This window comes from Biomphalaria glabrata, chromosome 6 (genome assembly GCF_947242115.1).
Source record: "Biomphalaria glabrata chromosome 6, xgBioGlab47.1, whole genome shotgun sequence".
In the NCBI taxonomy this organism is placed as follows: domain Eukaryota; kingdom Metazoa; phylum Mollusca; class Gastropoda; family Planorbidae; genus Biomphalaria; species Biomphalaria glabrata.
Genome location: NC_074716.1, coordinates 28,544,131 through 28,572,042, shown reverse-complemented (window position 1 = coordinate 28,572,042; position 27,912 = coordinate 28,544,131). Strand labels below are relative to the sequence as shown.

General features: G+C 37.7%; 1 protein-coding gene and 1 long non-coding RNA gene across 2 annotated transcripts in view; one reads left to right on the top strand and one right to left on the bottom strand.

Annotated features, from left to right (window-relative positions):
- Positions 1-27,912, top strand: part of LOC106068022 (ras-related and estrogen-regulated growth inhibitor-like) — an 88,421-nt gene that overhangs the window by 20,419 nt on the left and 40,090 nt on the right. The window contains exon 2 of the mRNA XM_013227310.2: positions 1,725-1,781. Coding sequence (XP_013082764.1) covers positions 1,725-1,781 — 57 coding nt within the window. The remainder of the gene's footprint in view (positions 1-1,724; positions 1,782-27,912) is intronic.
- Positions 1,174-8,553, bottom strand: LOC129926932 (uncharacterized). The gene is made up of 3 exons (XR_008778637.1): positions 8,110-8,553; positions 3,098-3,205; positions 1,174-1,509 (listed from the first exon to the last, which is right to left on the bottom strand). It is a non-coding gene; the product is annotated as an uncharacterized LOC129926932 (long non-coding RNA).

The window sequence follows — 27,912 nt, the reverse complement described above, 5'->3', positions numbered from 1 at the left end:
GGCACATAGCAAATGTATAATCAATATGGATTTATAACTACGATGCAAAGTATAAAAAAATAGAATACTTTGGCGCCTCTCTTTTCAGTAATAATAATAACTTGTCGACCGGCGGGGTAGCATACGCCGGTATTTTGCAGGGCCGACCATAAGGCACTGCAACCTATGCGACAGCATTGGGCCCCGCTCTTTCATAGGACTCGCACTTTCATAGGACCCGCGCTAATTCTAGCTGTATAAATTATTAAATTTAACCATTTTATAACTTGTAACAGATTTCCCGCGGCCTCCTGTCGATTTACCAGGAGCTCCTGGAAATCTCCAGAAATTGCAAAATATACGAAAAAGTTCTGGAAATATCCGGAAATTATTAAAATCTTTAGAAAACTCATACAAATCTCCTGAAATATATAGACAAAAATTGTCATTTTGGGGTGTCATTCAATATGGAAAACGCCCATCGTACGCGCAAAAAAAATGGCGTTATGCAATACTCTTAATTGTGGAATCTAGTGAAAGAAGCTTCTCGAACCTCAAACTAATGAAGAATTACTTGAGGTCAACAATTCTCTTAGATATATTGAAACATTTGGTAATTTTTGCTGTTAAGCGTGATCTATGTAGGAAATAATTTTTTTTTGATATACTGTATGACTTCGATGAATAAAATGTAAAGAATAATTTATTTTCTAATACAAACTCTTAAATTTCACTTATTATCCGTATTCCTACCCAAACTGGGCCCCGCGAAATTCGTTTGAGTCCGGCCCTGCTATTTAGTGATGGGTGAATACAGAGTGGATTTTTTGTTTTCCTCCCCCTCCCCTCTTTTTTTCGCCGCTAAAAAACTACGTGGGGTAGAAATAAAAAAGAGTGATCTTTCCATGACTTCTTGGTGACACGGTTAAGTCCGGCCCTACTATTTACGACGGGTGAATACTACTTGTCCCCCCCCCCCTTTTTTTTTTCATAGGGTAACTCTAGTCCGACTTGCAAAAAAAAAATAGTGATCTTTCCTTTCCTTTTTGTCCAAACCCTTGAGCCATGAAGAGAATTATAAAAATAGATAATTTAATGTATGAAGCGTTGTTAACAAACCTGTTATGGGCTCAAGTCGCTGTGATACAAACATAAACACGAGAGCTAGCATTTCATAGTGATTTTCATAAGTTTTTATTGGACAAGTCTTAGTGTTCTAAAATGTAGTGTAACAAGTTGTCTGTGTCTGAGATCAATGAAGAGTCAATTCCATCCCTTGGGTCCGTGCACATCATGTCATGAGATTTCTCTTGAAATGTCTCTGTGAGCTTTCCGCTAGAATTGCTTATACTACTACAACTAACGTACCACAGGACTCATACCTATCTTGCCCCCACCCCCTTTTTTTTGTTCAACAATCTTCTCTGTTGAACTGATAGGTAATTGAATTTCATTATTTGAACGAAACAAAGCAGCCTACATTTCTAGAGAGGCTCATGATGGTAAAACGCCCACAGTCACCGTTTTCCTCTGAAATAAAAAAAAAATATATGAATATGAATACGTGAATGTAAAACATTTCAAATTAAAAACAATAGGTGTATTTTGCAAATAAGAACATTTTATGGTATTTATTAATTTACTTATCATGCGTTTCAATATAAATTATAAATCTCTAGGTATTATAGTAAGTTATAAATAAATGTTTAATGATTTATAATAAATTGTATTTGATGTTGTTTCAGCATTTGCCGTGAGATACATCACAAAACGTTATATTGGAGATTATGCGCCTAACACTGGTAAGTTTATAAAAGTTGACATGGTAACAAGGGTAACTTGTTTTACTGAGCTCAAAGAAAATAAATTAGAAAAATAAGCACTCCTTTTCGTAATTAAACCGCGCAACGGATTTTAATTAAATTTGAAATTAATGAACTTAGAAAAAGGTAGCCATAGTTTGAATCTTTCATCGCTGTTAAAAAAAAAGAATTTACTGCTTTTGAATAGTTTGAATCATTTACTGCTATTTCCCAGTTTGAATCATTAACCGCTATTTAATAGTTTGAATCTTTCACCACTTTTAAAGACTACTAGCTCTGATCATTCACCGTGTTGTAAGTATGTAGATAAGAAACAGAAGCACATGTAGGAATTAAAAAACAACAAGAAAAACAAAAAAATTACTTACTATAAAAATGTTCATATGAAGCATAGTTGTATAATTTAGCTTCGATCAGTCAAGTATTTACATTTGTTAATAGAATTAGACTTAACAACAATAAATCTGTCTGTTTAGAAATATTTTTAACAATTTTTTTGTTTTGCTCAATTTCATGCTTTTAGCTTTCTCAATACACTATGACCCTATCTCTTTCTCAATGCACTATGACCCTATCTCTTTCTCAATGCACTATGACCCTATCTTTTTCTCAATGCACTATGACCCTATCTCTTTCTCAATGCACTATGACCCTATCTTTTTCTCAATGCACTATGACCCTATCTCTTTCTCAATGCACTATGACCCTATCTCTTTCTCCATGCACTATGACCCTATCTCTTTCTCAATGCACTATGACCCTATCTCTTTCTCAATGCACTATGACCCTATCTCTTTCTCAATGCACTATGACCCTATCTCTTTCTCAATGCACTATGACCCTATCACTTGTCTGGACCAGTTGCTTAAGGATAATGGGAAAAAGAAGGGGGGATATGGGTGATTTCTCTGTAAATACATCTCTCTCTCTCTCTCTATCTCTCACTCTCTCTCTCTCTCACTCTCTCTCTCTCTCTCTCTCTCACTCTCTCTCTCTATATATATATATATATACATATATGTATATATATATATATATATATATATATATATATATATATATATATATATATATATATATATATTTATATATATATTTGCCAGCGGATCGCTTATGAAAATAGACGGCCTTATAACTATCTATTATTACCTTCAAACTTTAAAGCGGCGAACTATAAAGTATAGTGCTGGCTAATTTGGCTTATACCACCTAGAAGACTCTTAGTTAGTATTAGTAGTTTGTTTAGAGACGCACCATAAGTGACGGAATGTGAACGCGATTAGTGAATTGTCTACCTGTTTGGACTTAGTTTCTTCACTTGTTATTTGTGTGAGTCTATGTTCTTGTTAGTTAGTCTCATTTCAATACACCCGCACAAGAAACCCAGACATCTCCAGAGTAATCTGTCGAAGTCAGACAGGCATCAATAACTGCAAGACAGAAGGATCATCACACACCACATCACTAACTACAAGACATGACACACCACATCACTAACTACAAAACATCACACACCACATCACTAACTGCAAGACATCACACACCACATCACTAACTACAAGACAGAAGGATCATCACACAGCTTATCAATAACTACAAGACAGAAGGATCATCACACACCACATCAATAACTACAAGACAGAAGGATCATCACACACCACATCACTAACTACAAGACAGAAGGATCATTACACATCACATCAATAACTACAAGACATCACACACCACATCACTAACTACAAGACAGAAGGATCATCACACAGCTTATCAATAACTACAAGACAGAAGGATCATCACACACCACATCAATAACTACAAGACAGAAGGATCATCACACACCACATCACTAACTACAAGACAGAAGGATCATTACACATCACATCAATAACTACAAGACATCACACACCACATCACTAACTACATGACAGAAGGATCATCACACACCACATCACAAACTACAAGAAAGAAGGATCATCACACACCACATCACTAACTACAAGACAGAAAGACCATAACACACCACATCAATAACTACAAGACAGAAGGATCATAGAACTCCACATCAATAACTACAAGACAGAAGGATCATCACACACCACATCAATAACTACAAGACAGAAGGATCATCACACACCACATCACTAACTACAAGACAGAAGGATCATTACACATCACATCAATAACTACAAGACATCACACACCACATCAATAACTACAAGAAAGAAGGATCATCACACACCACATCACTAACTACAAGACAGAAGGACAAGGACCATCACACACCACATTAATAACTACAAGACATCACGCACCACATCACTATCTACAAGACAGAAGGATCATCACACACCACATCAATAACTACAAGACAGAAGGATCATCACACACCACATCAATAACTACAACCATCACACACCACATCAATAACTACAAGACAGAAGGACCATCACACACCACATCAATAACTGCAAGACAGAAGGATCATCACACACCACATCAATAACTACAAGACATCACATACCACATCACTAACTACAAGACAGAAGTATCATCACAAACCACATCAATAACTACAAGACAGAAGGATCATCACACGCCACATCACTAACTACAAGACAGAAGTATTATTACACAACACATCAGTAACTACAAGACAGAAGTATCATTACACACCACATCAATAACTACAAGACAGAAGGATCATCACACACCACATCAATAACTACAAGACATCACACACCACATCAATAACTACAAGACATCACACACCACATCACTGACTACAAGACATCACACACCACATCACTAACTACAAGACATCACACACCACATCAATAACTACAAGACAGAAGGATAATCACACAACACATCAATAACTACAAGACATCACACACCACATCAATAACTACAAGACAGAAGGATCATCACACACCACATCACTAACTACAAGACATCACACACCACATCACTAACTACAAGACATCACACACCACATCACTAACTACAAGACATCACACACCACATCACTAACTACAAGACATCACACACCACATCACTAACTACAAGACATCACACCCAACAACACTAACTACAAGACATCACACACCACATCACTAACTACAAGACATCATACACCACATCACTAATTACAAGACATCACACACAACATCACTAACTACAAGACATCACACACCACATCACTAACTACAAGACATCACACACCACATCACTAACTACAAGACATCACACACAACATCAATAAAGTATAAATGTTTTCGATTGTTTGAGATACCAAACACAATAATTATTTACTAATAGTTAATTAATTATTGGTGAACTTTTTAAAATAAATCCTTGTTTTGTCAGGTAAAGAAATAATTGTGCAAAATTTCAGCTTATCCGAAATTGGGTGTGGTAGAGGTAATGTGTACAGCTTTGACCAGACAGAGTAAGTGAGGTGACTTAAGCTTTATAAAAATTTAAACTCTTGGAGAATTATATTTTAAAAAATCTTTTAAAAATCTTAACTCTTAACAAGACTTTTAAGAAAGTTCTGTCTATAAAATATTTTACAAAACGCAATGCAGATTATATTGTACAGAATACTTGAACACTTTAAGAAATGTAAACTTTTCAGGATGCTATCTTATAGGTTACGAACGTTACTTTAAATTAAAAGATAATTACTTCCAACTCATTTCCTGTGCCAATCTAGTCATGCATGTTAATCAGTGACTTAAACTCTACTAAGTCTTTGGTTTTCCTGGCTGATTCAGGCTACCCATTCCATTCTCTAATGACACTAGGGAAGAAGGGGCACTTGTACAGATTTTTACTAGCGTGTGGAATAGGAAATGTGTCTGTCTTTCTGTCTTTCCGAGTATTTCATTTTTCTATTTGTAAATTATAGTTCATTGCTTTATCTATTATTGATACTTTACTTTTATTCTTCTGTCCTAAATTTAGTGATATTACTAAAGGTGTTCCTCTAATCAAATTGGAATATTCTTTTGTTATAAATCTCACTGCTCTGTTTTTGTTTGTTTTAGTTTCTATATGTTTTCATGGGTTGAAGGATTCCTAACAGAGGATGAATATTCTAATTATGGTCTCAGTGAGGTTAAAAAGCTTTTAGTTCAATGTTCTGGTTTGATTTGTAAAACATTCTTTTAATAAACTCTTATACTTTGTTTTATTTGTTTTTATAATTTCATCAATATGGGGATTTCATGATAATTTTTAGCGCTCCCCGTAAGGGGAAAAGCTGCAATTAGGTTTGTGCAAAATGTCCGTCTGTCCGTCTGTCACACTCAGATCTCAAAAACTATAAAAGAAATGAAAAATATTATTCACCATTCGATGCGACTTGAAAGGTTTAGGTGCAACGGCTTTGTAATCTTGTTTAAATTTATTTTAACTCCTAGATATTTTGAGCCTTTAGTCTGTGTAATTAGTTTACCATGAAAAAGTAGTTTTTTTTTAAATTTCAGTTTTTTTTCTTACTCTTAATAATTGACATTTTTCGAGGTATAAATACATTCTTCATTTTGAATAACATTTTTGTAATTCTTCTAATTCTGTTTGTAAAATTTCAGGTTCTTGTGTTTTTTGTATTGTTCTATATATTATGCAATCGTCTGCAAACAAGAATATAGCTTTTGTACCTGAACGTATGCAATTTGATAGGTCATTTATGTTAATTAGAAATAGTAGTTGACCTAAGACTGTTCATTGAGATTCACCTGAGTTTACTGTTATTGGTGTTGCTTTGGAGCCATTTATGTTTACAGTTTATCTCCCTATCATGAAATCCTGAACCCATTGATTTAATTATCCATCAATGTCAAGGAGTTTATTAAAGCCAGCTATGGTGGTGAACTTAGTCAAATGCCTTAGAAAAGTCTAGTAAAATTGTGTCTATTTGCTCATTAAGAACATTGTTACATATTATGCATTCTACTATTTTACATGTGACGCTGGTGAGTGATACTGATGAGTGATGCTAGTGAGTGATACTGGTGAGTGATGCTAGTGAGTGATGCTAGTGAGTGATGCTGGTGAGTGATACTGGTGAGTGATGCTAGTGAGTGATACTGGTCTGTAGTTTCTCGGATCAGATTTTTTTTTTTAAATAGGAGATTGACATTAACTTCTTTGCAGTCCCTCACAAAATAAACTTAAACCTCGAGACTTAGATTCTTTATAAGTTCTAGAGAAACTAAAAGTTTCCAAGAAAGATTTCTTCAAGAAATAGATCTAATAACTATAAAGAAATCTTCTTGTACCAATCATTATTTGCTGGCCATGAACTTAGTTTTACTGTCACAAGTTGAAAATGAGCTAGACTGATGGAAGCAATTAACTTCTCACTGACAGAGTAGGTCATGTAAGAGAATTCAACCTTTCAGTCATAACATTTCTTACAAAATATTTTCTGTTAATAGTTGACGATTGAGCATATCGTTTCACCGATAATGGCTAAGATGTAACGTCTGCCGTGAAAGAAATTGTCTAAAATGTTTCTATGTACTGATCTAAACATACTCCTTTTTGCTCTGAAACTAGTCTATATTGGTTTAGAACCACTGCCTATATTGATAGAATATTTCTAAATTGGCTTAAATGTAGTTTCTATTAGACTGAAACTGTTTGAATTAATCTAAAACTAATTAAATGTGTCCTAAAATGTTTCTGTATTAGTATAAAAAGTAGTTTATATTTGTCTAAAATTAGTCTTTATTGGCGTAAAACCTTTGTAAATTGGTCTAAAATTGTTTATATTGGCCCTAAAACTTTTCTACTTTGGTTGCCATTTAATATTGACCTAAAACTTTTTCACTTTTTCATCACTGGTCACTATTCTATATAGTCTTAAAACTTTTCTAAATTATTCATTTATTTTAGATTAACCTAAAAATATTTTACATTACTCACTATTATTTACTGGAGGCGCGGTGGCTGAGTGGTAAAGCGCTTGGCTTCCGAACCGGGGGTTCCAGATTAGAATCCTGGTGAAGACTGGGGTTTCTAATTTCGGGATCATTGGGCAACTACAGCTCTAATGGGTACCTGGCATTAGTTGGGGTAAAGTAAAGGCGGTTGGTCGTTGTGCTGGCCACATGAAACCCTCGTTAACCGTAGGCCACATAAACATATGACCTTTACATCATTTGCCCTATATACCACAAGGTCTAAAAATATAGTTTATATTGGTCTTAAACATTTCTAAATTGGTCTAAAGGTAGTCTAAAATGGTTTAGTTATGTAATAACAAGAAGCAAGAGAACGCCTTAAAATGTGTACTCACCAACTGTACATCGTTTCGGGACAAAAAAATGAACAGAAGAAATGAAACCCAAATAATTGTGATGCGTAAAGTTAGCTGTTGGTTACTTCAACATAGCAACATTTTACTGTTCAATGTGATCACATCAAGGGAGCCGAGGATAACAAAGAAATAGCTTATGCTAGTTGCAAATAGCTCATCGTGACAGCCAATAGCTGAGTCTAACTGTTCAAGGCTGATTCAAATAGCTGAGTCTAACTGTTCAAGGCTGATTCAAATAGCTGAGTCTAACTGTTCAAGGCTGATTCAAATAGCTGAGTCTAACTGTACAAGGCTGATTCAAATAGCTGAGTCTAACTGTACAAGGCTGATTCAAATAGCTGATGCCAATAGTTGATGATAGCTGAAATAGACACATCTAACTTAAGTAACATAACCTCTAAAAGCAAGGTGACTAAGGATGAAAAACGTTTGGTTGATATGTTATTTTATTGACTGAAAGTTGTTTCTGACACTAAAAACCAGTTGGTCAGTTGATAAATGTAGATAGCGTAGTTTGGTTCATTCTTTGCATAGGCGAGACCAGTGGATGGATTTCTATCGGCGATTTCAGAACACTTTCTCCACTCTCTCTTATGCACTCTTAGTAGATCTGAATTACATGTATAGAGTTGTAGTAGCTTATTATCCATGTAGACATCTGTTCTTTATTTTTTTTTTATCTCTAAACGTTTTACTCTGTGTCAGCCTCATTCTCTCCATCTCTCTCTCTCTTTATCTCTCTTTATCTCGTTTTATTTCTCTCTTTATCTCTCTCTCTTCATCTCTCCCTCTTCATCTCTCTCTTTATCTATCTCTCTCTCTCTTTATCTCTCTCTTATCTCTCTCTTTTTATCTCTATTTTTATCTCTATATTTATCTCTATATTTATCTCTCCCCTCTTTATCTCTCTATTTTTATATCTCTCTTTATCTCTCTCTCTCTTTATCTCGCTCTTTATCTTTCTCGCTTTATATCTCTCTCTCTCTCTCTCTTTCTCTCTCTTTATTTATCTCTTCATCTCTACCCCCCCCCTCTCTTTCTGTCTTGTCTTTTCACCTGTAAGTTTGTTTCTTTTGTTCTGTATTTTCTTTCTGCCTCTCTCTCTCTCTCTCTCTCTCTCTCTTTGTCCATTTCACGCGTGTTTACATCACGTTGAATCTAAATACAAACTGCGTGACTCTTACCTCTTTGTTTTGTCGCTGTGATAACATCATCAAGTTTAGAGCCCTTGGGCACTGGCTGGTTTCACTGTTTAGAGCAGCCCAGGTGCATCTGTTGATTTAGTCCTCTTTTTTCTTAACATTAAAAAAAAATAATTTTTAAATTTAAAAAAAAAACGATTTACTAAAAAGCAAAATATATTTTTAAAAATACTTTTAATAAAAAAGCTTATATAAATAGAAACATACACTCAATACTGCACGGTTTATTTCTCTTTTTCTGTATGAAACACAATTAATTAATTACAAATTAGTTAATTTTAAAAAATTAATTCATGTAATACCATCGGTTCAATCTTAAGAATGGAACGTCGAAATACATTGTTTTGATATTTGTCTTTGACGTGACGTTTGAGATGACGTAATGGTCTCAACCGGAAACCAAATAGACTAGCTATTGCCTATTATATTTGTTTACTAGTAACAAAGTCTATCACACAAATCTTATGCCATCTAGATGTTTGTAGCGTTTTGCTCTGTGGAAGATAATGAATTCACATTTTTAAAGTGAAAGCTCGATTGAAACTTTAGACGTTTTGTGGTGACGACTTTTCAAATACATTCCATGGAAGTCACTAGACTGTTCTACAGACCACGTGTCTACCCGAGAGCTGACATAAGAATAGCGTATCACTAGACTGTTCTACAGACCACGTGTCTACCCGAGAGCTGACATAAGAATAGCGTATCACTAGACTGTTCTACAGACCACGTGTCTACCCGAGCTGACATAAGAATAGCGTATCACTAGACTGTTCTACAGACCACGTGTCTACCCGAGAGCTGACATAAGAATAGCGTATCACTAGACTGTTCTACAGACCACGTGTCTACCCGAGAGCTGACATAAGAATAGCGTATCAATAGACTGTTCTACAGACCACGTGTCTACCCGAGAGCTGACATAAGAATAGCGTATCAATAGACTGTTCTACAGACCACGTGTCTACCCGAGAGCTGACATAAGAATAGCGTATCAATAGACTGTTCTACAGACCACGTGTCTACCCGAGCTGACATAAGAATAGCGTATCACTAGACTGTTCTACAGACCACGTGTCTACCCGAGAGCTGACATAAGAATAGCGTATCAATAGACTGTTCTACAGACCACGTGTCTACCCGAGAGCTGACATAAGAATAGCGTATCAATAGACTGTTCTACAGACCACGTGTCTACCCGAGAGCTGACATAAGAATAGCGTATCAATAGACTGTTCTACAGACCACGTGTCTACCCGAGCTGACATAAGAATAGCGTATCACTAGACTGTTCTACAGACCACGTGTCTACCCGAGCTGACATAAGAATAGCGTATCAATAGACTGTTCTACAGACCACGTGTCTACCCGAGAGCTGACATAAGAATAGCGTATCACTAGACTGTTCTACAGACCACGTGTCTACCCGAGAGCTGACATAAGAATAGCGTATCACTAGACTGTTCTACAGACCACGTGTCTACCCGAGAGCTGACATAAGAATAGCGTATCAATAGACTGTTCTACAGACCACGTGTCTACCCGAGAGCTGACATAAGAATAGCGTATCAATAGACTGTTCTACAGACCACGTGTCTACCCGAGAGCTGACATAAGAATAGCGTATCAATAGACTGTTCTACAGACCACGTGTCTACCCGAGCTGACATAAGAATAGCGTATCACTAGACTGTTCTACAGACCACGTGTCTACCCGAGAGCTGACATAAGAATAGCGTATCAATAGACTGTTCTACAGACCACGTGTCTACCCGAGAGCTGACATAAGAATAGCGTATCAATAGACTGTTCTACAGACCACGTGTCTACCCGAGAGCTGACATAAGAATAGCGTATCACTAGACTGTTCTACAGACCACGTGTCTACCCGAGCTGACATAAGAATAGCGTATCACTAGACTGTTCTACAGACCACGTGTCTACCCGAGAGCTGACATAAGAATAGCGTATCAATAGACTGTTCTACAGACCACGTGTCTACCCGAGAGCTGACATAAGAATAGCGTATCAATAGACTGTTCTACAGACCACGTGTCTACCCGAGAGCTGACATAAGAATAGCGTATCAATAGACTGTTCTACAGACCACGTGTCTACCCGAGCTGACATAAGAATAGCGTATCACTAGACTGTTCTACAGACCACGTGTCTACCCGAGAGCTGACATAAGAATAGCGTATCACTAGACTGTTCTACAGACCACGTGTCTACCCGAGAGCTGACATAAGAATAGCGTATCACTAGACTGTTCTACAGACCACGTGTCTACCCGAGAGCTGACATAAGAATAGCGTATCACTAGACTGTTCTACAGACCACGTGTCTACCCGAGAGCTGACATAAGAATAGCGTATCACTAGACTGTTCTACAGACCACGTGTCTACCCGAGAGCTGACATAAGAATAGCGTATCAATAGACTGTTCTACAGACCACGTGTCTACCCGAGCTGACATAAGAATAGCGTATCACTAGACTGTTCTACAGACCACGTGTCTACCCGAGAGCTGACATAAGAATAGCGTATCACTAGACTGTTCTACAGACCACGTGTCTACCCGAGAGCTGACATAAGAATAGCGTATCACTAGACTGTTCTACAGACCACGTGTCTACCCGAGAGCTGACATAAGAATAGCGTATCAATAGACTGTTCTACAGACCACGTGTCTACCCGAGAGCTGACATAAGAATAGCGTATCAATAGACTGTTCTACAGACCACGTGTCTACCCGAGAGCTGACATAAGAATAGCGTATCAATAGACTGTTCTACAGACCACGTGTCTACCCGAGCTGACATAAGAATAGCGTATCAATAGACTGTTCTACAGACCATGTGTCTACCCGAGAGCTGACATAAGAATAGCGTATCAATAGACTGTTCTACAGACCACGTGTCTACCCGAGAGCTGACATAAGAATAGCGTATCACTAGACTGTTCTACAGACCACGTGTCTACCCGAGAGCTGACATAAGAATAGCGTATCACTAGACTGTTCTACAGACCACGTGTCTACCCGAGAGCTGACATAAGAATAGCGTATCACTAGACTGTTCTACAGACCACGTGTCTACCCGAGAGCTGACATAAGAATAGCGTATCACTAGACTGTTCTACAGACCACGTGTCTACCCGAGAGCTGACATAAGAATAGCGTATCACTAGACTGTTCTACAGACCACGTGTCTACCCGAGAGCTGACATAAGAATAGCGTATCACTAGACTGTTCTACAGACCACGTGTCTACCCGAGAGCTGACATAAGAATAGCGTATCACTAGACTGTTCTACAGACCACGTGTCTACCCGAGAGCTGACATAAGAATAGCGTATCAATAGACTGTTCTACAGACCACGTGTCTACCCGAGCTGACATAAGAATAGCGTATCACTAGACTGTTCTACAGACCACGTGTCTACCCGAGAGCTGACATAAGAATAGCGTATCACTAGACTGTTCTACAGACCACGTGTCTACCCGAGAGCTGACATAAGAATAGCGTATCAATAGACTGTTCTACAGACCACGTGTCTACCCGAGAGCTGACATAAGAATAGCGTATCAATAGACTGTTCTACAGACCACGTGTCTACCCGAGAGCTGACATAAGAATAGCGTATCAATAGACTGTTCTACAGACCACGTGTCTACCCGAGAGCTGACATAAGAATAGCGTATCAATAGACTGTTCTACAGACCACGTGTCTACCCGAGCTGACATAAGAATAGCGTATCACTAGACTGTTCTACAGACCACGTGTCTACCCGAGAGCTGACATAAGAATAGCGTATCACTAGACTGTTCTACAGACCACGTGTCTACCCGAGAGCTGACATAAGAATAGCGTATCACTAGACTGTTCTACAGACCACGTGTCTACCCGAGAGCTGACATAAGAATAGCGTATCACTAGACTGTTCTACAGACCACGTGTCTACCCGAGAGCTGACATAAGAATAGCGTATCAATAGACTGTTCTACAGACCACGTGTCTACCCGAGAGCTGACATAAGAATAGCGTATCAATAGACTGTTCTACAGACCACGTGTCTACCCGAGAGCTGACATAAGAATAGCGTATCAATAGACTGTTCTACAGACCACGTGTCTACCCGAGCTGACATAAGAATAGCGTATCACTAGACTGTTCTACAGACCACGTGTCTACCCGAGCTGACATAAGAATAGCGTATCAATAGACTGTTCTACAGACCACGTGTCTACCCGAGCTGACATAAGAATAGCGTATCAATAGACTGTTCTACAGACCTCGTGTCTACCCGAGCTGACATAAGAATATCGTATCAATACACTGTTCTACAGACCACGTGTCTACCCGAGCTGACATAAGAATAGCGTATCAATAGACTGTTCTACAGACCACGTGTCTACCCGAGAGCTGACATAAGAATAGCGTATCAATAGACTGTTCTACAGACCACGTGTCTACCCGAGCTGACATAAGAATATCGTATCAATAGACTGTTCTACAGACCACGTGTCTACCCGAGCTGACATAAGAATAGCGTATCAATAGACTGTTCTACAGACCACGTGTCTACCCGAGCTGACATAAGAATATCGAATGAAGTCGAAATGCCATAGTGACGGCCGGTCCTCTTACCTTAGAAGTTGACACTTTAACACCGTGGCATACATACTGTCAATCGCAACATCGGAGACTTATAATGTACCCTGTGATTTTACCAGTTCACACATTTCATTGTTATTTGGGTAATAGAGGCGTGGTGGCTAGTGGTAAAGCGATTGGCCGAGGGGTCTAGGGCTCGATACATGGTAAACACTGGGATTTTGATATAGGGGTTTAAGGACGCCTCTGAGTCTACCTAACACTATTGGGTACCTGATGTTAGCTGAGGAAAGAAAAGGTGGTTGGTCATTGTATGCTGGCCGCAACACCCTCAATAAAGATTATTATTATTATTATTATAACCTTTTGCCACAGAAACATAACCGAAAACAGATTATGTATTCAGGAATCATGGGGTAAAAGTTGGGGTCTCAGTGTACTAAGATGTAATCTTTGTAATAAAAAAAAAGCTTTGAATATTTTGCTGTAGAAAAAAACAATTAAAAAAATAATTAATGATAAATTTAGTTATTTATAAGTTACATAATGCATGGCCTGCTGAAGTTTATATTCCAGACCTTCTGACTATAATTTGTTGGAGCATCAACCACTTTGTACCCACCTCTCACGCTGTGATGCTCATGGCACAGGTAGAGAAGAAAAAGGCGCATCAGTTTAAAAGCTAATATAAATACAAATCGTCTATTTTTAGACAAGAGATCTCGGTTACATCCGGGGGTTTTGTTTCTCCGAGTCTGTTGAAATGTTGCTTCTGTTAGCTTTTAGCGAAAATGGAACTTCTTAAGATGTCTCCTCTTTCGCCCCCTCTCCCCAGCGTTAGCTTTCATCCAATTTAACATCCACTCAATTTCTGACATCTGCTGTTGAAATATGGACCCACCACGTGGATACTACTGAACCATAACCTGGGGGGAGGGGGGGAGAGAGTGGGCAATGAGCATTCACATCCTGGCGTTGTTCTGTAACAGCTGTGAATCTTCACTGTGGACCTCCAGGTGCTACTCAGGATATGGCCACGACAATTAGAGTCTGAACGCTCGGTAAGGCGATCACATTAATTTGGAGGGTTACGGCCCTTTTAACAAAAGAGATTGGGATAAAGTAAACAAAGTTTTTTAGTTGTTGTTTTTTTTTACCTTTTTACAAATCAGCTCAGTTACAACTGTGTCTCTGAAAACAAACATTCACCTGTTCATTTCTAATTGTGATTAGGAATAAATATTTACAGAGTATAAAAAATAAATGTTTATGGATTGTATTATCCACAAATTGACTCGATTGTTTATACTACATATTGTTTTGGCTTGTATCTTGTGTAACTTCACTGCTTTTTCATTACCTAGTCTGCATTACAGTAAACAATCTATAAGCTTGATCAAGACTTTCTACTACTGTAAGTGATACATTTACTCAGATTTGGGAGATCTGGCTAGTCTTCTTATCCGTCGCTACTTATCTATCTCTCTCTCTATATATATATAACTAGTCGACCGCGGCGTAGCATTGCGGTAGCATACGCCACTATTTTGCAGGGACGGCCATAGGCCACAGCAACCTATCCGACCGCAGTGGGCCCCACACTTTCATAGGACCCACACTAATTATATGTGTAAATTATTAAATTAAACCATTTTATAACTTATAACAGATTTCTCGCGGCCGCCTGATTTTCCAGGAGCTCCTGGAAATCTCCTGAAATAACAAAATATATGAAAAAGTCATGGAAATCTCCTGAAATAACAAAATATATGAAAAAGTCATGGAAATCTCCTGAAATAACAAAATATATGAAAAAGTCATGGAAATCTCCGGAAATTATTAAAAATCTTTTGAAAACTCATACAAATCTCATGAAATATATAGACAAAAATTGTCATTTTGGGGTGTCATTCAATATGGAAAACGCCTATCCTACGGGCGATAAATAAAACGGCATTATGCATTAGCCGTAATTGTGTAATCTGGTGAAAGAAGCTTCTAACCTCAAACTAATGAAGAATTACTTTAGTTCAACAATTCTTGTAGATAGACATTTATTAATTCTTGCTATTGAGCGTTATCTATGTAGGAAATAAAATTTTTATGATACACTGTATGACTTCGCTACACGCAGGGCTCGTAAAGTTCGTGGGATAACTCTATCCGCAGAAATAAAAGAGTGATCTTTCCTTGACTTCTTCTTCTCGTCCAAACTCTTGAGCGAAGAAGATAATTATATATATAGATTCATAGGATCCTCACTTTCATAGGACCCGCGCTGATTCAAGGTGTATAAATTATTAAATTAAACCATTTCAGGAGGCCGCGGGAAATCTGATATAAGTTATAAAATGGTTTAATTTAATAATTTACACCTAGAATTAGCGCGGGTCCTATGAAAGTGCAGGGCCCACTGCAGACGCATAGGTTGCAATGGCCTAAGGCCGGCCCTGCAAAATAGCGGCGTATGCTACGCCGTGGGTCGACTAGTGTATCTATAAATCTAATGAACCTTCTTCTACGCTATCGTCATATTGTTCTTCTTGTTCGCCTAGTCTACTACGTCATTCGTCTGTCTTACTACGTCACTACTTATTTGTCTACCCAAATTGACATAATCTCTTACTAATCTCTTACTAAACTAGTAGACAACAATATGAAATGGAAGTTAGAGGGAAGAGAAAATAATGCTCTATCCACCAGGCCTATATATTTACAAGTGAATTTCTTGATTAGAAACAAAAAGTTGGGTGGCTAATTGTTCAGTAAACATAATTGATAGATGTTTACATTTTCTGTCGTGTCAGATTGTGTCAAGTGTCTGACATTATTTCAAGAACACAATCACTGGACCTGTACATGAGACATTCGTAAAAACAATGTCAACATTTAGTCTCAAAAGACTTGCCAACACTGAAATAAAGAAGACATGCCATTTTTACTTCAACTGTTAATTTAGAGCATTGAATAGTTTATCTGTCCCAGAGATCTCGCTCACATCTTGATCAGCATGCACTACATTTTTTTTTCATCTCTATTTAAATGTTTTCTCAATTTGCGTTATTCTCTAATGTGTATTGATTTTGTCTGGATTTATTTTTCATTGGTAAAATTTAGAATTGAGCATTGGAGTGAATGTAAAAAAAAAAAAGAAACCAACTTGACAATGTTTGTATTTATAAATCTATTAAGCTCTAAGACAAAAACAAAACAGCAAACCTACAGGTTAGAGATCGTTAGACACTAATTCGTCTTGAAAACTAATTCATTAAAAATAAAAATATAACTGTAACACATAACTAAAAGATAAACTGTTTCGTATGTAGACGATACAATACAAACAATGTTAACAAACATGATTGGAGAGAAGGATTTCGTTTTTGTTTTATTGTATTTTTTGTTTAAATTGTACATGAATTACAAACTTGTTTTTCTCCTGAGCGATTACATCCAAATGACATATCTTTAAAAAAAAATAGACATGAAGAATCTAATCTGTCCAAAGTGATCTAAACATCGCGTGCTATAGCCAGAACTAAGCATGAACACAAATGTCGGAACAGATGAACAACGCCAATAAAAAAGTTAAGGCTGCAAGTTGATCAGGTTAATAGCAACAGAATATAAAAAAAATATTGGCCAGACATATTAATGTGCTCCGGTTCACATTGAGTGCAAACACACCCACCTAGGTTGTTGTTGTTTTTTAAATCCAAATAAAATGAAATCAAGATTTATTTCAACACAAAGCAGAACACGGAAATGTCGCTATTCATTTTTGTGTGTTCCGTCTGTCCGTTTTTGTGTGTTCCGTCTGTCCGTTTTTTTGTGTTCCGTCTGTCCGTGTTCTTCCGTTCGTGTTTTATCATATTCTGGATTTCAAAAACTAGAAAAGATATTTGAACAATCCGATCTCATGATATTTTACAGCTTGCAAAAGTTAGGTGCATAGGCAGTGGCGTAGCAAGGTACCCGTGGGTCCGGGTTCAAGAATATGTTGATGGGCCCCCCTCCCCCTCCCCATATGACAATTTTAATGTGAGACAAATAAAATCGAGTATTTTGTATGTATCGGTACATTTACTAAAAGACATGCTTCATGAACACAGCTAATAGAATCATTGAAGAACATGTGTAAGTACTGTTTAGCACAGTGAACATAATGCGCAAGCGGCTATTGTACTTTCAGCTCATATTGGAAAACCATCATTGTCTTGGCCTCGCAAGTAAAGAAAGATGGTGATTTTGTATTTCTTGGAGTATTTCTTTAGTCAATTCTCCAGACTTCTGGTTATCACAAATATGAAAATCCACAAATGACTCTCTGATTACAATTTCTTTGGGTAGTTCGTCAATGGAGCTCACAAAACTATTTCAGAAAATAATAATAATCTAATCAGAATATTTCTTGAGTGTCGTCATCCATATTAGATAGAAATGGTGAAGATTGGATCTCTTTTAGTATTTTGGTAAAACTGCATTGCCCAACAGGTCTTTTATATCGCTTTGTATCTGTGGGTCGATGTAAGGGGTTGTGGTTTTTTGTTGTTGTTTTCATAAAAATGTATGTACTGCTAAGAAATTTTCGTTGTTATATTTATATTAGTTCAGGTATTATAGCCTATGTATCTACTAAATATTTCTTGGGGGGCCCTAACCCTATAGCTTATAGCATATAGTTAAATCCAGCCCTGGCCCATTGGTTGTTACGCCATCGGGTGTGGGCCCCTAAATGTTCGTGGGCCCGGGTTCATTAAATGCCTTTGCGCCATGGATGCTACGCCACTGTGCACAGGCTTATTTTTATATTATGAAATTGAGCTGTTTTGTTTTTAGACTGAAAGTTGTAAGCGCTTTCTTTCCATAGAAGTGCAACATTAATTTTTTTTAATTTTTTTTCATTGTAAAACATAGAAAGACTATTTAAAGTGTCAATGATATCTGATTTACATCCATAGGCAGAGTTTTATAAATAAATGATTAAAAAAATTATGACCTCCTTCAGTCGCTAAGAGACTATGGATCATCTGATGAAATGAAAGGAATGACTAGGCATTAGCTGTGGTTGGAACAGGCTATTTGTTCCATCTTCTCACCGAGTGAGATTTTTAAAAACAGTTCACCCAACGTAGTTTGGAAGACGCAGTGTTTTCTGCTCTTTTTTAGTCTATCTAATTCCACAACTACACTACAATCAATAATACATTACTATGACATGGTTTGTATATATTCTGAATATTAAGTATTTGTATTTAGCATTAACTATTGTTATTACTCAACGATCTCTGACCTCTTGTTTAAAGTCCGGTTAATATGCAACTTTATTTGCTGTCGTTCTTTGATTACTACATTAATCTGTTGAGATTAGGAACCCGGTTAGTTATACCATCCCCTATATAAACTTGTACAACCAACCTTAACAAAGAGTTCCCGGTCCCCGCCTGGTCGTTGGATACAATCCTTTCTAACGGAGGCGAACTTTTCTGGCCTTCTTTCAAGGTTACGTGAGCCCCCAGAGCACCCCTACGAGGAAAATCAAGGACAGATGATATGAGATATTGTAAATATTTTAAAGTATTCAATGAACAACTATTACGGAGGTCTAGCTCAGTGTGAGCCTGGAATAACTGCTGTGCTTCAATGATCATTTTTTGATGGTTGAACTTTGGACAAAGCAATTACTGAATGGCCAACCTCTAATTCATTGCCTCTTAAAGAAGTCCTTCCCTAGGATTTAGAGTCTACAGGGCGGCACTTTGACTGCTGACAAAACGTCTTAGCCATTGCTTCATCTGGACAGTTGGACAGCAACATTACATTAGAAGCAACAAAAATACACATTAGAATAAAACGAGACGAATAAAATGTGAAGCACGGTCATTCATTGTGGCAAGCAATTCGTTTCTGGTTTAGCTCCTCATAAAAATAAAAGTTTCTTAAATAAACACACTCACTCATTTACCCGCTCTCATTGTCTCTCTCTCTCTCTCTCTTGTTCTCTATCTGTCTGTCTCTCTCTCTCTCTCTCTCTCTCACACACACAATCTCAGACACACACCTGAAACTCTATTCATGAAACAAACTTTGTTGTCTTTCTTTCCTTTTTTTTTACTTGTTTCTCAACAAACGAATGATTTACTTTCGTCTGACGTATCTTCGACACTTCCTGGGGCGACAGAAGAACTTAATGTCAACTCCTATTTACCTACGCCTCTGGCCACCGAAATATAACTAAACAAATTAGTTAATGGCTGCTTTCACTAGCGTTTCTTTCTGTCATAGGGCCCAGGAGCTACACAGGATTATTTCCTAGGAATAAACAAATGTCGTTTTGATTGTTGGCGTCTTTTTGAATTTGGAGTTTCGACTTCTCTTTTAAGTCTTAGAACAGTGGCTCCTACACTTTTTCCTTAACGGAACCCTTTGCACATTTTGAGTATTTAGCAGAACACTGCTTTTTTTTAGAGGGTCTAATTCACTTGGAGTCTACTAGTTATATAGTCCAGTAGTTCGTGGAAACACTGTCGAAATTCCGATATATTTTAATCTCTTTCGTGGAGGCCTCTTTCTTGTAGAGGCCTATACAACCAAAAACATCCACTGTTTCTTCATCATGGTTACATCAGAAGTAAGCACATAAAAGTATCTCTCCCAGGTAATCAAGCCCTGGACTGCGTCATATTCCCAAGATGGGTTTTAAAAGACTAAGATTGGACGCCAAAGTCCAGAGAGGAAAACATCTCTAATAAAAAGATTGAGAAACACTGATCTACGCGGAGACAGCGGGAAAGGTTTTTTGCAATCCTTCTGAAAATGTAGATCCCAGAGGCCAATAAAAACTATTTTCAACTTTCCCTATTTTGGGTAGATATATTCACCTTTACGGGAGTGGTGACTGAGTGATAAAACGCTTTGCTTCCGAATCCAGTGGTCTCGGATTCGAATCTCGGTAAGACTAGATTTTGAATTTTGGAATTTTTAGGGTGTCCATGAATCCACCTAACTCAAATGGGTCTATTACATTAGATGGGGTAAAGTTAAGGTGGTTGGTCGTTGCGTTGGCCACTCTTAACCAACGTTAACCGTTGACCAAAGAAACAGATGCCTTTTACATCACCTGCTCGATAGATCGCAGGATCTGAAAGAAGTACTTTATTTTTTCTTTACTTGACCTTTACCTGGTACTTTATTTGTGTCTACTTAACCTTTACCTGGTACTTTATTTGTGTTTACTTGACCTTTACCTGTTACTTTTTTTACTTGACCTTTACCTGGTACTTTTATTGTGTTTACTTGACCTTTACCTGGTACTTTATTTGTGTTTACTTGACCTTTACCTGGTACTTTATTTGTGTTTACTTGACCTTTACCTGGTACTTTATTTGTGTTTACTTGACCTTTACCTGGTACTTTTTTTTACTTGACCTTTACCTGGTACTTTATTTGTGTTTACTTGACCTTTACCTGTTACTTTTTTTACTTGATCTTTACCTGGTACTTTATTTGTGTTTACTTGACCTTTACCTGGTACTTTATTTGTGTTTACTTGACCTTTACCTGGTACTTTATTTGTGTTTACTAGACCTTTACCTGGTACTTTATTTTTTGTTTACTAGACCTTTACCTGGTACTTTATTTGTGTTTACTTGACCTTTACCTGGTACTTTATTTGTGTTTACTTGACCTTTACCTGGTACTTTATTTGTGTTTACTTGACCTTTACCTGGTACTTTTTTACTTGACCTTTACCTGGTACCTTATTTGTGTTTAATTGACCTTTACCTGGTACTTTATTTGTGTTTACTTGACCTTTACCTGGTACTTTTTTACTTGACCTTTACCTGGTACTTTATTTGTGTCTACTTGACCTTTACCTGGTACTTTATTTGTGTTTACTTGACTTTTACCTGGTACTTTATTTGTGTCTACTTGACCTTTACTGGTACTTTATTTGTGTTTACTTGACCTTTACCTGGTACTTTTTTTACTTGACCTTTACCTGGTACTTTATTTGTGTCTACTTGACCTTTACCTGGTACTTTATTTTTTGTTTACTTGACCTTTACCTGGTACTTTATTTTTTGTTTACTTGACCTTTACCTGGTACTTTATTTGTGTCTACTTGACCTTTACCTGGTACTTTATTTGTGTCTACTTGACCTTTACCTGGTACTTTATTTGTGTTTACTTGACCTTTACCTGGTACTTTTTTACTTGACCTTTACCTGGTACTTTATTTGTGTTTACTTGACCTTTACCTGGTACTTTATTTGTATTTACTTGACCTTTACCTGGTACTTTATTTGTGTCTACTTGACCTTTACCTGGTTCTTTATTTGTGTTTACTTTACCTATACCTGGTACTTTATTTGTGTTTACTTGACCTTTACCTGGCACTTTTTTTACTTGACCTTTACCTGGTACTTTATTTGTGTTTACTTGACCTTTACCTGGTACTTTATTTGTGTTTACTTGACCTTTACCTATCTATGTCTGTTGGGACTTCTTTCTTCCTCCTCATTGTCTCTTGCCTTGCCTTTAGAATCTCTTTCAGTCTTCCAATCGCTTTCTCTGTCTGCCTCGCCCAAGTGTCCTTATAAGTCCAGAAGTTTTACCTTTTATGACTCTTTGACCCTGGAAAAGCTTTTATTCCGTGATCAGTGTGAGGGCTTAGCTCTTCACTGACCCTCAGCTAGTAGGCTCCAGTCAACAATTTGATCATTTATTCACACCTGTCTTCCATGAGACATCGCTTCTTGAGTCAACGCCTATGCAAAGGCCTGAAGCCGAGCCGACGAAGGACACTCTTTATTCCTATAATGTGCCGCCTGTATGGTTCCCGCTTGGACACGGTTCGACAGATGCCTTTCTTCTTCTTCTTCTTCTTCTTCGTTGTTCTCATTTTCATGTTGGAGTGTTCAGATGACTAGACCCATATATATTAGATGAACTGCGCAGTGGTTTCCAAATCAGGGAGCTCTTCATATAATTTCTATTGGGGTGTTTTGGGGCCAGTGTCTTGTACGGGTCTTTTGGTAAAGAGAACAGTTTTGAAGAACATGATCAGCATTCTCTGGTGACACTCCACATGGGCAGATTTCACTGGTTCCAATTATGATCTTCCGTTACATGTTATCTCATTCTGTTGTGTCCAGTACTGAGTCGAAAGATTAAACTCTCAATATCTCTCATAGATTCTCATGTCCCTGTAGGTACTTTTTCTAGAACATTCAGTAGTAGCCAACTGGGCGCCATGTTCGCTCTCGTTCTGAACCTATCTACTTCCCCGGGCTGACGTTTCTAGGTAGGCGCCACGCTGAGCTGTCGGGAGCTGGAATCTTGCAAATTTGGTCTTTTTACAAAGCTTTTATCAATCAGTTCGTCTATCTGTCTGTTTGGCAGCTTACAACACTCCTCCAGACCCTCAAGCTGTCGAAACAAAACGGGAACATCACCGAAGAAACTTTGCTCTAAATTCAAATGTGTGTGTTTGTGTGTGTGTGTGTTTGTTTGTTTATACATTAAGGTTAGTGTTTACATGGGGTTAGAGTTTTAAAAAAAAATCGTCTTGCTTCCACCTAGATGTTCTGGACTCGCTAGTGGTGTTGTTGCTTAAGATATTTGTTTACGGTATATGTGCCTAAGTTATATAATGTTGAAAATCTTGAATTTCAAGGTACTATTTATGATTAAGTTATAAGACCTTTTTCAAAATGCACAAAGTTTAACCAAGAGCTTAACGTACTCCGTTTTTGATAATCTCAACCGTACACAAAAAAGTAACAGGCAACTTTTAAAAAAATGACAGTAGCTAAATACCTTAACGTGTATATCCTATACTCTTAAGCGAGCAATTCTTGTATGTATGTATGTATGTATATATATTTATAAATTTTATTTCGAAAACGGCTCTAACGATTTTCTTTAAAAGTTCACGGTATGTGCATAATAGTGAGAAAAAAATTCTCAAATCATTGGCCACATCGGGAAAACTCGAGGTCGACCGTTATATCGGTTTGAAAATGCCTCATTATCGAAAAATTTATTTTGGCTAGAATGTTTTATGAATGAAAATTTTCTATATGACGTCAATGGGAAAAAAAACTTGACACCGCTTACGTCACTAGGCTCACGCAGTACACTAAGACTTTACTTCGCAAACAAGAAAAAGTTTTAATGAATCAATTGGCGTAATTAAACATTTGCGCACCATCTTATTGTACATTGATCAAGCTTATCTATGCCTTACTTGCACAACCAGGGCCGGCCCTAACATTTGCGGGCCCTATGTGAAATGGATTGCGCGCGGACCAGTAAGGGTAGGGATAAGGTTAATAAGTGAAAAAAAAGATTTTGTATTAGAAAATAAATTCGTATTTGCATTACAATTTTATTAAATGAAAGCTGATCATGCCGTTTTTTTTATATCATGAGTAGGACTGGCGTTTACCATATTAATTGAAACCCCAAAATGACAATTTTGTTTTTTTAAGGACATTTTTATGAGTTTCAGATTTCCAGGCGCTCCTTGAAAACAAGGAGACCAAGGGAACCTTATTATAAATTATAATGATTTAATTTAATAATTTACACCTAGAATTAGCGGGGGGCTTTTGAACCTTCGGGGTCAGCTGCGGCAGCATAGACCTAACGCTGGCCCTGATGATATCCAGCTAGCGGTCAACGAATTTCATCACGCTGCTGCTTTTTTTTTTGGTTAACCTAAAAACCTCGGTAAAACAGAAGTCATGTTCCAGAAGTCACCCAATAAAACCTACTCAGCCCAAAGATCAACGCGCATAGACATCCCTTAAAGTGGTAGATAACTTCACATTATCTGGGAAGCATAGTATCAAATGACGCATTTCTTTAAAGAGAGGTTGATATGTGATCAGGGATAGTCGTGCTTTTGGACGCCTCCAAACGAGAGTGTGGCGAAATAAATCGCTCCGCCTATCTACAAAAATCAGTGTCAACCCCTCTATGTGGATCTGAGACATGATTACTTTATAGAAAGCAACTAAGACTTCTTGAACGCCTTCACCAAAGACCGCAATACAAACAGCGATATTCTTGCAAAATGGTATGAACTTCTTATAATGAGACAGTCACGCTTTGCAGGGCACTTATTCCGTATGGGGGACGAACATATTTTAGGCAATCTTTTTTTTTTTAGTAAGCTGAAAGGTTGTCGGAGTAACAGAGATGCCTCACAATAACGCTTCTTTAGAATACTAATGCGATGTTTTTAAGTCTCTTAGGAACAAATGCGCGATTTTACTTTGTTACTAGGTGCACGTTTTACACTATAACGTAAAGATTTTTCATGACTTGATGATTCTTACTAAAGCCATAATAATAAGGCTTGTCTTCGAGTCCAAAGATTAGTGAGGAATGCAGTATTTCCCGAGGCTGCGCAGCCCCAGCTGTGACCTAAATATTGTGCTACATCCAGGGCAAGCAGAACCATTGTCCGCGGGTGGTCGATTTAGATTTTCTTTTCGCCGTCTGCGTTTGTCCTCGGCAGCAGATTTTCTTTTGGTCTCAAATGTGTATCCCGCGGCCTTCGTGAGTGACCTCCAGCTGTCTCGTTCGGAGGCCGCATACAACTAGGTGCTTTATTCTATGTCAGTTAAGGTAAGTTGACGCCTAAGCTGGTCTTTAAAGCGTTTCCGTGGGGCTTATCTGTTACGTCGACCACCTTTTAGCTCACCAAAAAAAAAAGACTGCCTTTTGCATACGTTCGTCTCCTATACGGGATACGTGCCCTACCCAGTGCAACTGTCGGAACAAAAGAAGTCCCTCATCGTCGATGTTGGTAGTGCGGTCCTGCCACCGTTTGTCCATGATGGAGCGCAAGAATCTTTTGTGAAAGCGCTCAAGAAGTCTTAGTTGTTTTCTGTAAAGTGTCCATGTCTCAGAGCCATAATGAATATATTAATTGCAATATTAAATGTCAGAAAGTAACCATTTTAGAAGTTACACTGCAAATACTTTCTTCTAAGCCTATAATAGCCCAATAGTTTTACGCGAAAGAAGCAATGTAAAACGTTAAGACGTGAGCTGTGGTTTTCTATAGGCCTACTGTTGGGGGGACTTTCTATTCTAATCGCCATATATGATTACATTGAGAACTGAAAGAACGAAACAGCAACTCTTCGGATTGATAGTCTTTACCCGATCGTTCATTTTCTTAATTACAACAATATTTCCAAAATGACTTCGGGTATATATCCTTCCTTAACAAATTATTCATCCGAGCGAGGCTCGGTCACCTGATATTATCCAATAATTTAAAAGATCGACAGAGCAAATAAAATGTTTGCATCATTTTGATTCAATCTTAATGCTCCAAATGCTACTCTCTACTTCATATCCCACAATAAAGCTGACTTTCATCCATGTCCCAGCAACACGGAAATCTACACTGCTTTTTAAAAAGAAATGTTTTTATGCCAACCTATCCATTTATACCATTCTATCAGGCCAATGATAGTCAGTGGTTACAAAATAACAGTCTACAAATCTGTGCGGAATAGGCCAGATCCGAGGATATTTAACAACGGAGTCAACAAAAACGCTAGCTGTAGCATTCATACTCTCCCGCCTTGACTACCGCAACGCGTGCTAGCAGGTATACCTGATGACAAAATAGCCAAGCTGCAACGTATTCAAAACAACGCTGCATGAATAGTCCTAAGAAAAAAAAAGACGAGATTCTGCGACTACATTCTTGCGCACTCTCCATTGGCTTCCTGTGGAAGCGACTACAAGGTGGCTACACTTTATCATCATTGTATCTATAATAAAGAAATGCTCTTGTACCTTATCCATATGTCCCTCAGAGAGCCCTGCGCTCAATGGACTCAACGCTTCTAGTGGTGCCACGTTTCTTCCTCAAAAGCCAGTGCACGGACCAAAGGTTTTGGAACTCTCTACCCATTGATCTCAGACAGACCTACATGCTTGCACATTTTTTAGATTAGTTTGTCATTTGAGCTCTCTTGCTTATGTTTGTAATGTTATTACAGCGCCTCGAGCTTGAGCGAGCTTACACTTTGTTTGTTAACAGCACTTTTCAAATAAAGTTATTATTATTATTATTATTATTAAGTTGTCCCGAATCTCACATGCAATTCAAGTAAATTGTTAGAATTGACAAGTTTGTAAGAAGCCATTGATATTTATAGAGATAAAGTTGTTACAGAACATAAAGCATTTTAGCAGACGATGACTGTAAAAGCAGCTTTAACTAAACAGAAGGAAAGGTCAGAAGATAGACTCAAAATATTTTAAGTCACGCTTCAATTGACACATACTAGTAGCAGACAAGTTACGACCATCGACAATAAATAATTGTGAACATTTTAAACTTGATCCGATCAAAGAAAAGTGCTTGAAATGTCGTGTCAAAGATTCCACTCAGACAATCAGACGGGGTGAAATAGCTTTGGGCAAATACAATGAAAGATACTGTGATATTGAAAATACTTGCTGATTCTAATTTAGTTTCTAGTGGTTCTGTCCACTACTAGATCTCTATAAATAATAATAATAAGGTTTGTCTTTGAGTCTGAAGATCAATGAGGAATGGAGCATTTCCCCTTGTTACGCAGTTCAGCTGTGACCTACATATTTTGCCACAGCGCAGACATAACCATTGTCCTCCGGTGGTCGATTTAGATTTTCTTTTCGCCGTTTACGTCAGTCCTCGGCTGCAGATTTTCTTTAGGTCTCAAAAGTGTTTCCCGCAGCCTTTGTAAGTGACCTCCAGCTGTCTCGTTCTAACCTAGTCTGAAATGAAGTAGTTTGATTTGCTTGACAAACAGTGTGCTATCGCTCTCTTACTATTGTATGGTTCATGCTCGTGTTTAAAATGTTTACATTTACACAATGATCCCAACGCACCAATCACTCATGACAAGATCGAATGAGACACGAAAGTGAAGGGCAAGAAAGTGTA